The 12982-nt window shown below is 43.8% G+C and overlaps 1 protein-coding gene across 5 annotated transcripts in view; it reads right to left on the bottom strand.

Annotated features, from left to right (window-relative positions):
* Positions 1 to 12270, bottom strand: part of LOC146206959 (protein SERAC1-like) — a 76809-nt gene extending 64539 nt beyond the window's left edge. For 3 of the 5 annotated variants that reach the window (XM_084586521.1, XM_084586786.1, XM_084586926.1), the window contains exons 1-5: positions 12055 to 12270; positions 11923 to 11999; positions 11723 to 11869; positions 10718 to 10842; positions 336 to 452 (exon numbers count right to left, since the gene is read on the bottom strand). In XM_084586521.1, coding sequence (XP_084442647.1) covers positions 336 to 452; positions 10718 to 10842; positions 11723 to 11869; positions 11923 to 11999; positions 12055 to 12107 — 519 coding nt within the window. In that variant the 5' untranslated portion in view covers positions 12108 to 12270. The remainder of the gene's footprint in view (positions 1 to 335; positions 453 to 10717; positions 10843 to 11722; positions 11870 to 11922; positions 12000 to 12054) is intronic. The other 2 variants (XM_084585768.1, XM_084586152.1) reach the window with 1 other exon arrangement.
* Between the last annotated feature and the right edge of the window lie 712 nt (positions 12271 to 12982).

The raw sequence follows: 12982 nt of genomic DNA, 5'->3' as shown, positions 1-12982 counted from the left end.
TTCCCACTTTGATAACTTTCTCCCTCATAATCACCACTTTCTACGGTTTACACCTTGTAACTAGACGAAAAACACAGATGTTAAGCAAGTATACAAACACCACAAAGCCTAACTGTTATCCATATGATAAAGCTTTACTAAAAGACATACTACTGTCACACACATAGCAGTGACAACATTGTAGACAATAAAGTGATGACTGTGAAAACATCTGGGAAAAAAAAAAAAAAAGGGAAAAAAAAAAACGCTCAAAATGCAAGCACGAAACCATGCTGTAGTTGAAAACAGCCTAAATCATTTGTATGACACACAAGAGGACCAATCAAAAGCCTTACATGGTGGTCATCAAAGTATTGCACTTTTGCTTGCAGTGCACTCCTGGTGATGCAGGACTTGACCCCCGTTTCTGGTAGCCTTGACAGCACCATTCTCAGGCACTCTTGAAGGCTATACTGCAAGATCCATAAGACATCCTTTTTTTCAAATACAAGCGCCGTATCTAATAAGAAATGCAATGGCAATTTTCACCATGCCTTTGCTGATTATGTACACATCTCGGACAAGACATGTACAAATCATTAAAATAACACAACTGACCTGAGCAACAATTTGGAACTGACTAGCAGACTCTGAACTGAACATATAACTAAAAGCTTTTCATTATTCTGACTGAATAGATTCAAAGGTTGAGTCATGCACAGCCACTAGTTGACATCGATGAGCAGCACATTTGTGCTATCTTGTGCATAATTCTGGACCAGTAGTGCCTTCAGGGAGTGCCTTTTCCTCCTTCTTTAGTGGCTGCTCACATCCCTTTTATTGACTGATACCTTGTCACTTCCAAATCTAGAATGCGAGTCGAGAAACCCAGAGAGGTGTACATCTCACAAACCAACGTTTACTGCAATAATAAACAACAAAACAATCATAAGTAAGGGCGTTACACTGCAACAATAATCATGCACATGCACAGTAATTCCACACGCAGGTGGGCTTTATGCAAATAACAAACGATTCTAATTTAGAGTCTTTAGAGTCTTTAATCATAACTAATAAGTGAATGCTACCGAAGCAAAGTATCGACTTTGGAGCTTACCGACAAGTCACTATCAATTTCTTTACTTGATTGACCCACATCTAAGGTCAAGACTCCCTCCGAAATTTCCTCGCCAACTAGAAACTTTACCATCGACTCCGCCTGAACTGTGTATATACAAATAGCTTGCAATACCGTTTTGGTCAAATGAACAGTCCGCTTTGTGACAACAGTGGTTCGGTTGAAACCGTGCAACATATCCTACTTGAGTGTCCTGCGTACGCTGACGAGCGGGCGTACTACGAACATAGCATGGAAAAGCTCTCCTCAGTGCCTTTAACAATGAACATTGTTTTAGGTCCCTTAGCCTGCCCTAGTCAACAGAGACTCGCAATGAACTTTTTATTTAAGTATTTAAAAGACATTGTACTTTTAGACAAACTTTAAGTTCACCTTGAATGTTACCCTTCAGCATTTTTCATGCTGTGAACTCTATAAGCACATTTATCAGACCATGCATTTCATCATTTCATTTTATACAATTACTCCACGATGCACATTAGAACACACTTAATGGCTGCATTTTATCTTCCTCTCCATTTCTTTTAATCTCCTCATGATTCTTTTTCCATCTTTACCTCTCTAATTCCCCTTCCTACACAGAGTAGCATGTCAGCGAAATTTAAACGCCGGCTAAAATCTCTGTTCTTCATTTAAGGGTCTCTCTCTCTAATAAGTGAAAATAGAAACTGTTCCAATTGGTACATGTCTTAACGGTGCTGATGAAGGGTGTCGCTCGAAGTTGTCTCGCTGGGGCCTCCGATGCATAGTTGAAGGTGCGACTCGATTATCCGAAGCACAGGTCGCGGTACGTCGGCCCAAGAGGGCAACCTCTTGCGTATTTCCCACACCAGCTCCAAAGCTCGAGTTCCTTGTCTATCCCCACGGCAGCCGCACGGCACAGGCGTCGTCGTCATAACGTCCTCCTCTCTTTGAGGTGCGTTGCTGCGCCCTCAAGGGGCACAGCTGTGGGCCTCGTGAGTGAGCCATGTTGTCTGGCTTTCTTGTGTTGCCACTGTCTGAATGGTTATTGCTTCTGAGCAGACATGCGCACTTAAGGCCTTCTGCCTTGCTCCATTCTGCTTCGTATGCTGCGTGCCGACAGTTTCTTGGTTCCGTTCAGGATGGATCCTGGTTTGTCTTCTTTAAGCGGCGGTTTTCACTCACGCGTGACATACCTAAGTTCCAAGTATGCTTTTGCCGAGCCTTGGTGGTGTTTCGTTTCACAGTAGAACCACCAATGATTCAAAAACGCTATGTCACATACACAGAGCGTTCTTTTGCAGCTAATTTGTGGCTCATTTTAAATTACATTTCAACAAACATCCACAATTTTCTAGTTTATAAAAATTTTAATTGTACTAGGCTCAGCGTGAGACGAGATATATATACCTCTGCTACCGCTACCATTGTTTCGACTATGGCAGCCCGTATGCATGCAATTCACAACATGCCATCACCCTGTTTAATCAAGCCCACAGTGTGGCAAACCGTGCTGCACTAAATTTGATGAGAAAACATCGAAGCTTGGAGAAATCTTGGAGCAATATCGCGTTTTGGAGCAGGGAAAGCAGAATGGAGCAGCACTTCCACCCCTGATCTCTTTTAGAGGCATGATTAGATCAGAAGTGCAGTCAGCGCAAATTCGCCCACGTTCAGAGTCTGATGATATGCAATTCGCATGTGCTGAGGCCGTTGTGTAGGTAATAAGACAATCAGTGTGTCGATCAACATAGCAAGAGCACTTGGATGTGGACGTTTAGGCACACACCTCATCTTAGCCCGATCATTCTGGAGAGATTTTAAATCCATGTGCACAATGCTCCATTTTTTTGCAATTTTGTTTTCACTATGTAGAATTTCAGTGCTGTTCTGAGAAAGCAGCCCCCCCTCAATTTAGATGTAATTTCGACCTGTGTCAAAATTTCCTCAGAATTTTACGGTATAGTATAAAAAATGATATTGAGATATAACTAAAGTTTTATCATTTCCAACAAGCTCTATAATTTTAAAGTTTTTGCTCAAAGCTGCATCCCCCTTAATTAATGCCATAATATAAGTTTCTTGATGTGACCATTTCACTCATTCAATGGTTCGGTTTAAAGCGACTAGTGGAGGGGACCACCTGGGGGACATCGCACAGCACACGGGGGCTCAGCTGACCAGTGAGTCTGCAGGTAGCTCATCCAAGGTTGTAATGGCTGACCAAGCTGTTCGGGTTTAGGCGCGAAGAGAATGCCCAGTTCTGGATTTATTTTGCACCTAAACGAGCCAAAAGTAAGTTGTAGCAATAACTTTAAGCATTTCTTCTAAAATATGTGCAAAATAAGGAGAAAAAGTTTCACAGTTCCAGCATGTCGACTGTGTGGGTGCTGCGTCCAATTTTTCTAGAATCACAAGACTTTTGCCAGCGCATGCAAATCAGTGTGCCTTGCTGAGACGTTATGCCCTTTGGCATGGCTGTTGTTCTGCAATGGGTGCAACAGATGGTGCGTCTCAGTTTTACAACCATGTTGAACCTGTGCAATAAGGCAAATGCCAGGCCACGCAAACAAAGGCAAGGACCAACTAGCTTCCTTCTTCTTCTGGCCGCGTGCCTTTGCGCTGAAAACTATGTCCTTAAATCTAGAATACCAACTAGCCCAACAACTAACTCTACTGAAGCACACTAGTTCAACCCCACTTACATCAAGACACCTTGCAGAAGCAGACAAAAGTGGCCAACAGTCCACAACTCAGATGGTATCTCAGAGACAATTTTCTAACGCTACTAGAACACTACGTACACGTTACTTTTATCTCTCAAAACAACTAGACTTTTTTTTTTTTTTTTTGCAGCGTAAAAGGCTCCTGAGTAGCTCCCATTTGATGCGAGATATTTTTATCTGTAACTGACCGCCTACTTGCACAGACGTTTCAAGGAGGGCATGTCTTTGTTGAAATATGTTGATTGATATGATGTTTTAATTCTTGTAAGGTCTGAGTACTTTACATCCCTTAACCATGCTATTTGACTGGTTTTCAAAGGTTTCCCCTAAACTCCCTGTGGAGATCATCTTTGCCAACAAAGAGCTGCTTAGCTATGAGCCTCACTTTGCTTCAAATATCTTGCCCGCGACTAGAGGCTTCCCTGGTCATATCAGCTGTTCCTGAAACCCTCCCACAAAAACACATCCAGAAAGGAAACCCTATTTTCAAAGCCAGTGGTGGTTCCTTATGTACACCAACTTTCAAACAACAGCGTTATCACAAGTACATACAGAGCGGAAGTTACAGGCTCCTCCGAGCATGCTTCAACATGACTCTCCGGGGCAGCAGCGCAGCCAGCTGAGCGTATAAAAAGGCAGATCGCAGCACACCCAGGGCAGTGCGCTCTGGGGAGATGTAGTCTCTCGAGCAACGCTCGCTCTGGGAAAGTGTCTTTTGTTTTTCACCGAGCCCGCGATCAACTCATCGTTTCTCATCTTGTACGACTGCCGCTAGCGATCAACTCTACGACTATGACACCTCATCGAACAAGAAAGCCGTGAGAATTCCCTTTTGCCACAGACTGTCGGTTAATTGAATATTATTTTTGCCTTTGTTTAAACCTTGATCTGGCTTAGTATTTTACGCTGTGTTTTCTGTGTAACTCCTGCCCCTACTTACTATATCTGGAATACTTGCTTTGTTATTTTAGTCTTCTTTTATCGCAGTATATGTTCATTGTTGGGTTTTCCCTTGTCATTTACCCAGTCATCTTTTATCACTATCGTGTCACGGCAGTCCTTTTTTTTATTTGTGTTCTATGAATATGCAGTGGACTACTAGCCATAAATATTCCAATTGTTTGTGAAAAACTGTGACTTTCTTGGACTTAATCATCAATCACACACCAACGGGTTGACCGGCCTAGCTATGTCCTCAAACCTCACAGAGGGACGGCGGGTAAAGGCAGGGGTTCATGACAAGTGCCCAATAAGCTTTCAGAGTGGTTGTGCCTGTAACAAAAGGCATCGCCTACATTAACTGTGCCACAGGAGTGGTGGCCAAACTGGCCGCTAGGGAATCTGCCAAAAATGTCGAAAATAATGACACTAATGCGTGCGGCACCTCTTGAGAAGACAACAATTCTAGGCAATAATAAGGCTAGGATTCTGTCAGAGGCCTATCATATCAAAAAGTTGTAGTTGTGTGATATTCAATAACCTGTTGATTGAGTGCCTTTTCTGCTTCCGATATGTTCTGTACACATTGTGAATAAACTCGTAGAATGTGGGTTGGTGCTCAGACTTAGGTGCTATAATTGCAATTTCAGGATATTGAAATTTTTAGTTATCATGCCTAAGATGACAATTTTGTAAATACATAGTGGCACAGTACATGCATAGAATTACGTTTCTACATTATTATACAAAAACAACAAGTTATACATTCATGAACGCTTGAGGATCAAGTTCCTCTAACTGGTGGCTGGAATGTTCTTCGCAATAAGAGCACGCTGGCCCTAAGGTCGCCTCATGTGCCTTTCACAGTGCCAATCAACTCTAGCACTGAACGCTTTGACTAGGTGGGGCCATAAGAGAGAGCATGCCTAAACATCTGGTTACCAAAGTCCAAACCCACCAGTGGGCCTTCTGCTCAGTAGGCTAGATCCGTTCATGGCGAGCACGTGGGGAGAAAACAATGCTGTGCATTCAAGGCACCTAGCGCATAACTATGGCCATATTTGCGCAAAAAGGGATCCATGTGACCAGGCTTCTAATGTAGGTCCTCTACACAAATGTAGGCTTATTTCCTAAGTACCAACCTGGACTGCTTCAGGTAAGTGCAATTTGTCATCCCCCCTCAATTCCTGCTGTATAAGCTTCGTGCAATTTTATGTTGGCATTTGGGCACATGCATCCAGATTATAATGGCTTCCAGCAAAACTTAATTACATGTGTTTTCAATGTTATCAGGTTGTGTATGATGTTTTCAGTTAAGGGTTCTATCTCAAGTCCACTTGTGTGATTACGTTGATAGAATTAGTGCAGATGATGCTGCTTTCAATATTCGTGTTTATTACTTTTTCTACACATACAGAAATGATGTAGCATTCTGCAAGTGATGTGCACGAAGACAACCATATGAGTCTCATTTTTTTCATATTACCGCACCCCCCCATAAAGAGCTCCGTTAGAACCATATGTGCAAGATTCTGTTTTTTCCGAGTATAAAGCCACGTAATAGCAAGGTGACAGAGGGCTGGGTCTCTGAGCAACATCGATGGACAGCTTGTAGCGCTGGTAAGATGTTGGAATGTATGCGCATGCCAGCCTGGTTGCAAGGGGTGAAATAAGTGCCTCACGTGAAGACATTACACTCTCCTCAGAAAAAGACCAGTGGGTTTCGAGCACAGGTCGAGGCATGGTAACCCTAGTGAAAAGCAATGTTGACACCCAGCAGATAACAACTATGGCTTTTAGAATGCGCAGGAGCCGTGATTCAGAAAAGAAAGCAATCATCTGGCTAACGTGCGGGGCAGTGCACTTTATTCCAGAGTTTTAAATTTAATTTTCCCCAGTAGAACGGCTTAGCTGAGCCATTCACTATGCACCATGGCAAAAAAGGCATGTCACAGACATTCTTCAGGTTATCAATATGAGGAATTTTTTCATCAAAATTTACAACCACAAATTTCTATTTTACAGGCAGTAAGGTTTCATTTAGATATATACAGTGGAGTCAATATGTCAGCCTCGCTTGAGTGAGGAGCCGGACATTTTTGGCAGTCTGCCCAAGCAGCTACAGTGATCTCAATGAAGAATGAGCATTCAATTTGCAGTCATGTACATAATGGAGTCAAGTGGATGCAGCTAGCACAGAACCGGGTTAAGTGGAGAAATATGGGAGAGGCCTTCGCCCTGCAGTGGGTATAATCAGGCTGATGATGATGATGATGATGACATAATGGAGTATTATTTTTGCTACTGAATTCACTTTTATTATCAACAGTGTAATGGGCATGCCATTTCATTGGACAGCGTTTGTGGATGAATGGACCATTTTTTGAAGGAGATGAAGAAAGTGCCGCATGTAATGGGAGAAATAGCCGGGCCCATTAGTCCCTAATGCAGCAGCAGCGGGGCTCTTGGAGAAATGTATAGAAAGAGGGTCACCTTGTAGCCACAGACTCATCAATACTATCAGTGCAGATATCATTCTTACTGGTTGTTTTTTCACTATAATGTATGCTTTTTCATTGGGGCGATTCAGCTCCGTTGGAAGTACTTTCTTGGCCATGGTGGCAGCCACCCACAAGAGAGCCCAACAAGGCTCCTGCAACTGCGACTGTAGCTACTGAACACAAGGCTGCCCACAACCAAGTTGTGAGGAAAAGAGAGTGACATAATCCTGACTGGCCCAGACCTACTGCCTGTCCAGGGACGACGGGGCGAGGACAGAACGGCCTACATTATCAGACCCGTGCGAATGGTTTTCTGTTTCCAAGATCAGCAAGGAAGACCGAACACGCACAATCAAGCGATAAACTCAAGAACGTGAGTCTGCTACTTCCAGATGCAAAGACTCTTTTCATCTGAAGAAGGAAAGGGCCCGCTTTATGCTTCAGCGCGGCGGTGAAGCTGTAAGAAAGCTGGGAAACTCCAGTGCTTCCGTCTGCTACCACCTCGCGTACCTGAAGCGAAGAGACTAAAAATTATAGGAATGTGATTGGGCTTTCGCAGAAGAAAATTGTACTCTAGTAGCTGGTGCTTCAATGCAAAGAATGCTTATCACGAAGAAAAACGGATTGGAGATGCTCACCAGAAAAACAAGGTTTGTTGACTGCACTCCCGTTCATGACAGCGGGTGAAATAAAGGCTGCCTTAATCGGTCAGGTTAATTAATTCGAAAATGGCTAAGAGAAGCAGGAATAAGAACCAGGATGGCGGTGCAGACATTCTGACAGTGCCATAACAAAAAGGCTGCTCAAGAGCATCTCCAATGGATCGTTGACGATTGGTGAAATGTCACGTTCACAGATGAGAGCACCTTCTGCACAAAAAGTATACCGGCCAGCCGCAAAAAGATAAGTTGATAACTTTTGTCTCGTAGCTTGTTTTATTATATATGATGTTATTATTTTGCTTTTTTTAAAGGTATGATTCCCATTACGTCAAGGCAAGTGGCCGAACATCTGTGAACATGTGGGGGTAATCACAAAGGATGGCCTCTTCACTGCATTGATAGCCGGCTGGGCTCCACAACCTATATTGCCATCATTGCCCACCGGCTACTTCCTCACGTGCTGGATGGACTCTACAGAGATAGACATTCCCTGCATGATCTCTCCCCGATCCACACACGCACCTCGATAACCTTGGAGTGACAGATTGAGCGCGGACATGAACATCATTGAAAATGTTAAGGGCATTCTCAAAGCCAACATGTCAAAAATGGGCCTCCACACCGCTACTTCCGATCCATCAGCAGTCAGAGGGAAGAGCTGAAGGCCGCCCTTGTGCTGGCGCTCTACTCTGCCTGCCGTAGTCGCTCATTATTGGTCACACCTTCATTCTCGTTTTTTACCATTTGTTTGTATGGAACGCAAAGTAAAATGGCTTACAACCTCAATTTTCATTGTGTCACTCAGATGCAATCAAAGTGCTGCAATATTTCAGACAGTAACAAAGAATATTTCTCACAGAGAAATAATGCGCGAGACAGGCCGTGTTTTTTAGCACCTTCCCTTTGCGATGACATCCCATTATGTTTGTCTTCCCCCTTCAGGTATACAGAGCAGCATTTTGATAATTGTTACAAACTGCCAGAAGCACAACGTGCAGAGCAGCATCGCTTAAATTTCATCTGATAGCTTTGAAATTTCGCCCTCTATAGCTTTACCACCATGACGAAGCATAAAGTAATCAGTGCGCTGCTAACTGCCCTTTCTAGAGTTGAAAAGAACCTTTACGTCAAAAAGTAACAAACTATCCACGTTTTTCGGTTTATCGCTTAGCGTGTTCGGTCTATCTCTTTTATTTCCCTGCTTGGTTGCTGATCCTGGAAACATAAAACAAAACCACTTGCACATTGCCTGTTCGTCTGATAATGTGGGGTGACGTTCTTAAAAAGGAAGACGATGGGCCATGCTGAGGTGCTCAGCATCAAACTGCTTCGCCCCGTCATACAGCGCTGACGCAAGGAAAAGTCACCACTCGCGCACGCCAGTTAAAGATTTGGATGCCTGTACCAGGATGCCATAGAGGACAGATATTACAAGGCCATCGCTGAGCACAGGGATAGGAGAGAAGAAATATTGGGGAGTCTATGGAACAGCTTGTGACGACGACATTTCCACGAAGGCAGGTACTCTAGTCAGAACAGTGTCTAGTGGTCTGAGGCTTAAACCACGTGCCCATTTTGTGCTACCATCTTGGACAGAATACAAACAACTAAAGCAAAATACATGCTGCATTAGACAGCGCTAACTAGGTATGAAGGGGCACTCGCTCTTCTTGTTTTTTGTAGCTTTGTCCAAATTAGCAATTCAACACACTCTCTTCCTCTATACTCTGATTTGCTCATGACAATAACTCGTGGGAGGAACTGCAACTGCAGCACATGGAGAACTAAAGTACCACCTAGAGCTTAAGATGCAGGGGTGGAAGCAGGCTCAAGCATTCAACTCTGAGAGCAGTAACAATGACCCTCTGGTGCAGTTTCGGGGCATTGAAATGAATTTGGAGCATTCTTATTATGTTTTGGAGCACATGTCTAGTGCGTTTCTAGTGGAGGCCGCTTTTCGATGGAAGTGAAAAACAAGGCACACGTTTAATGTGCAATATCAGTGCATGTTAAAGAACCCCAGATGGTATAAATTTCGAAAGCCCTCCATTACGACGTCTCTGGACGTTAAACCCAAATAAACCAAACTTGAGAACAAATATTTGTTATGCTCCATGCTTCACTAGCTTCCGAAATCAGGAGACAAACTGTAGAAGACGCAGGACAGAGGTGTCGACTTTCTCTGTCCCCTGACGTCTTATCTATGCATACACCCACCTAAGGTTTCAAAAATTTTGTTTCTATTATTACAAGATGCGTTATAACCCTGTCATCGGTGACAGAGTTATAACACGTTATAACACCGCGGCAGCCCACATGGAGCAATACTGTAAACAGTTTGGAACAGAACAGTGCAAATGGAGCAGCACTTCCACCCCTGAATATGCCAAGGCATTGGCATTGCCACTATTATGCAAGAAGAGAGTGTGTAATGGTTGTGTCTTGTATGTAACAGAAATTTGGAGGCTAGCAAAAAGGGCTTCAAATTGAAGACAACACAGCCAGGTATGGAGAGGGGCTTGGTTTGGCTCATAATTCGGGCTATGCCATAGTGGAAGGCTCCGAATTGATTCTGACCACTTGGTGTTCTCTAACGTGCACTGACATTGAAAAGCGGCCAGGATTGAACCCATGCCCTTGTGATCAAGCGCTCTAACCACTGTATCACCAAGGGGAAGAGAGCATGGAGGTTTTCAAAACAGCCAAGGACAAGCAATGTGTTCCCACAAGTAATTGGCACAAACAGCATGTCTATCACACCACACGAATTGTTTGCCTTGGAGTTTTGACAAAGTTATTTGCACAACTTACCTTCATTATATAATCTGGTATTGGAGGGGGTGATAAGAAGCACCGCAAGTCAGAATCTGCTGTCCTCGCAAGTCCCACGCTTGTCCGACAGTCACATGCTTGGGCTATCTCACAAAGTTCTGAATCTATGAAAAAACCAACAGAGGAAAAGGCTCAAATCACACTTTCCTTTTGACTGATGGCTGCACTTTTGTAGAGCTATGCTGCATTTTTCTTTTTGTACTATTTAAGTATCACCACTCTTTGCCATGGCACAAAGCATGACATTGAGTCTTGTAAGCCTCCTTTTAATATTGTCCATGCACAACCCCCTCTCTCCGATACGTTTCTACCAATCTGGCAAATAGTTAGTAGTGCTTTGTCTCCACTCCTGCCAAATGTTTCCAAATATTTAGTGTCAAATATGGTTCACCAACTAACCCACAGACCTCATAAACAAGACCTCCTAAACAAAATAAATAAATAAAGAGATGTTCCGCAAGGCAACATACGTTTGTACAAAAAGTTGTTGTTTTTTTTTTTTTTTTTTTTTTTTTTTTTTTTTTTTTTTTAATGCAGCATAATACCACGAACATAAGAGAGGTGGAACTTAAGGCAACACTGCGATGCATTTTTGACCTGGTGGCAACACAAAATGGGGGCCGATGCTTCCTACTCCTCTTCTCGTGCTATTTTGAGCACTACTGGCACAAAAATAAGCTTTTACTTTAGTCAATGTTCATTAAGAGGCCACAGACGCAATCGATTTTATTACCATGCAGTTGTCATTCTCCAGTGGGCCCTAAACATTAAAACTGAAATGCTGCCAGTCATGACCTTTTATACTGTTCAGGCTCGGTACGCTGAACAAGGTCCACTCCACTGTTTTGAAAAAAGTGTCTTCTCTCACCGCAATTCCAAAAGCACAAAAAAAAGAAAAAAAAAACACCCTATCTACTACCACAGAGCGTGACACACAACACAAGCGGTAAATTTAGACTCTGCACATATACAGAAACAACATACCACTCCAACTGCTGCCGCCAAGCGCTTTCACGGCTTTGTGTCGTACCCTTTGCATTTTAGACCGGGCCTCCGACAACAGATGCCAATGAGTTTCCTTGCGAAATATATGAATCCATGGCGAAGATGCTTCAGTCGCAGGAGCTGATTCTGGAAGGTAAATCCCTTAAGCATGCAAATATGCGTTCACTGGCACGTGCTACCTGTGAAGTATATGTACGGCGACTCGGCAACCGAGGGCCCCGCTCCATAGAAGTCATGACGCAGAGCGTAACCACTCCTGCAAGGAGGACCGACCGGGATCACTAGCGCCCACCGACCGCACCACAACTCACCCGAGTGCAGCGGTAATGCAACCGATCACAACGCCGCTCCTAAACTTAATCATTTTATGCAGTAGAATCCCTACACCGAGTTAACCGAGCAAAACTCATCTTCTAACAGTGCACACGACCGAAATCATAACCAAACTACAGTGCCTAGAATATATTGGCAAGTGTGCCGACCGTGCCCTCGACCGCGAGCGACGAATGCCGGCGGCCGCCGCCAGGAGCGCTGAAACTGGGTAAAGGACCACCCAACCCAAGGACCACCCAGCAACCACCCTGTAACCCTGATTATGCATGGGAATACTGCAACAGAACAGAGGGTAGCAGAAAGGGAGGGGGAATCGGGGCATTCATCCATAAAAGTACAAATTGGCAAAGAGTCAAACAGGAATGTAAGGAACATTTATGGCTAAAAGGAAAAGTGGCAGGGGAGCAAACACTCCTTGGCTTTGTATGCCTGTGGACAGAAGCAACTGCCAAAGAGGAAGACAAAAAAAATGGTAGAATGTACAAGGTACATGTAACCAAGGTATACCAAGGTATATGTAGCGAAGGCAAGGCGAAGGCTCCATCAACGTTTTTAGATTAGGGTTGGCTCCATAGAGGCCCATACGTACAAAACATGGCGGCTCATGGGCTCCAGCGACCAATGAAAATTGGGGGGCCATGACGTCAAATGACGTCATCCATACGTTCACTTTGGCGCGAATTATAAACGTTTTTTTTTTTTTTTATTTTTTAACCGCCGTGTTGCTATAGTGCCTAGAATATACGTTGCATTGACGAGCCTGCATCTTTTGAAGGTTGTTGCCTTTCAGCGCGCGCCAACCTTTGCCATCTAAAAGAACTCGAGTTTCTGTTGTTTACGCCCTTATTTATAAGCAGTTGCCCCGGCACAATGAAAGTGGTTGGCAAAGGTGGCGGCATGGAAAGG

Source organism: Amblyomma maculatum, chromosome 1, assembly GCF_055883805.1.
Source record: "Amblyomma maculatum isolate TAMU_Amacu chromosome 1, ASM5588380v1, whole genome shotgun sequence".
NCBI classification, from domain to species: Eukaryota; Metazoa; Arthropoda; class Arachnida; order Ixodida; family Ixodidae; genus Amblyomma; species Amblyomma maculatum.
The sequence above is the reverse complement of the archived record's forward strand: the minus strand, read 5'-3'. Positions and strand labels throughout refer to the sequence as shown.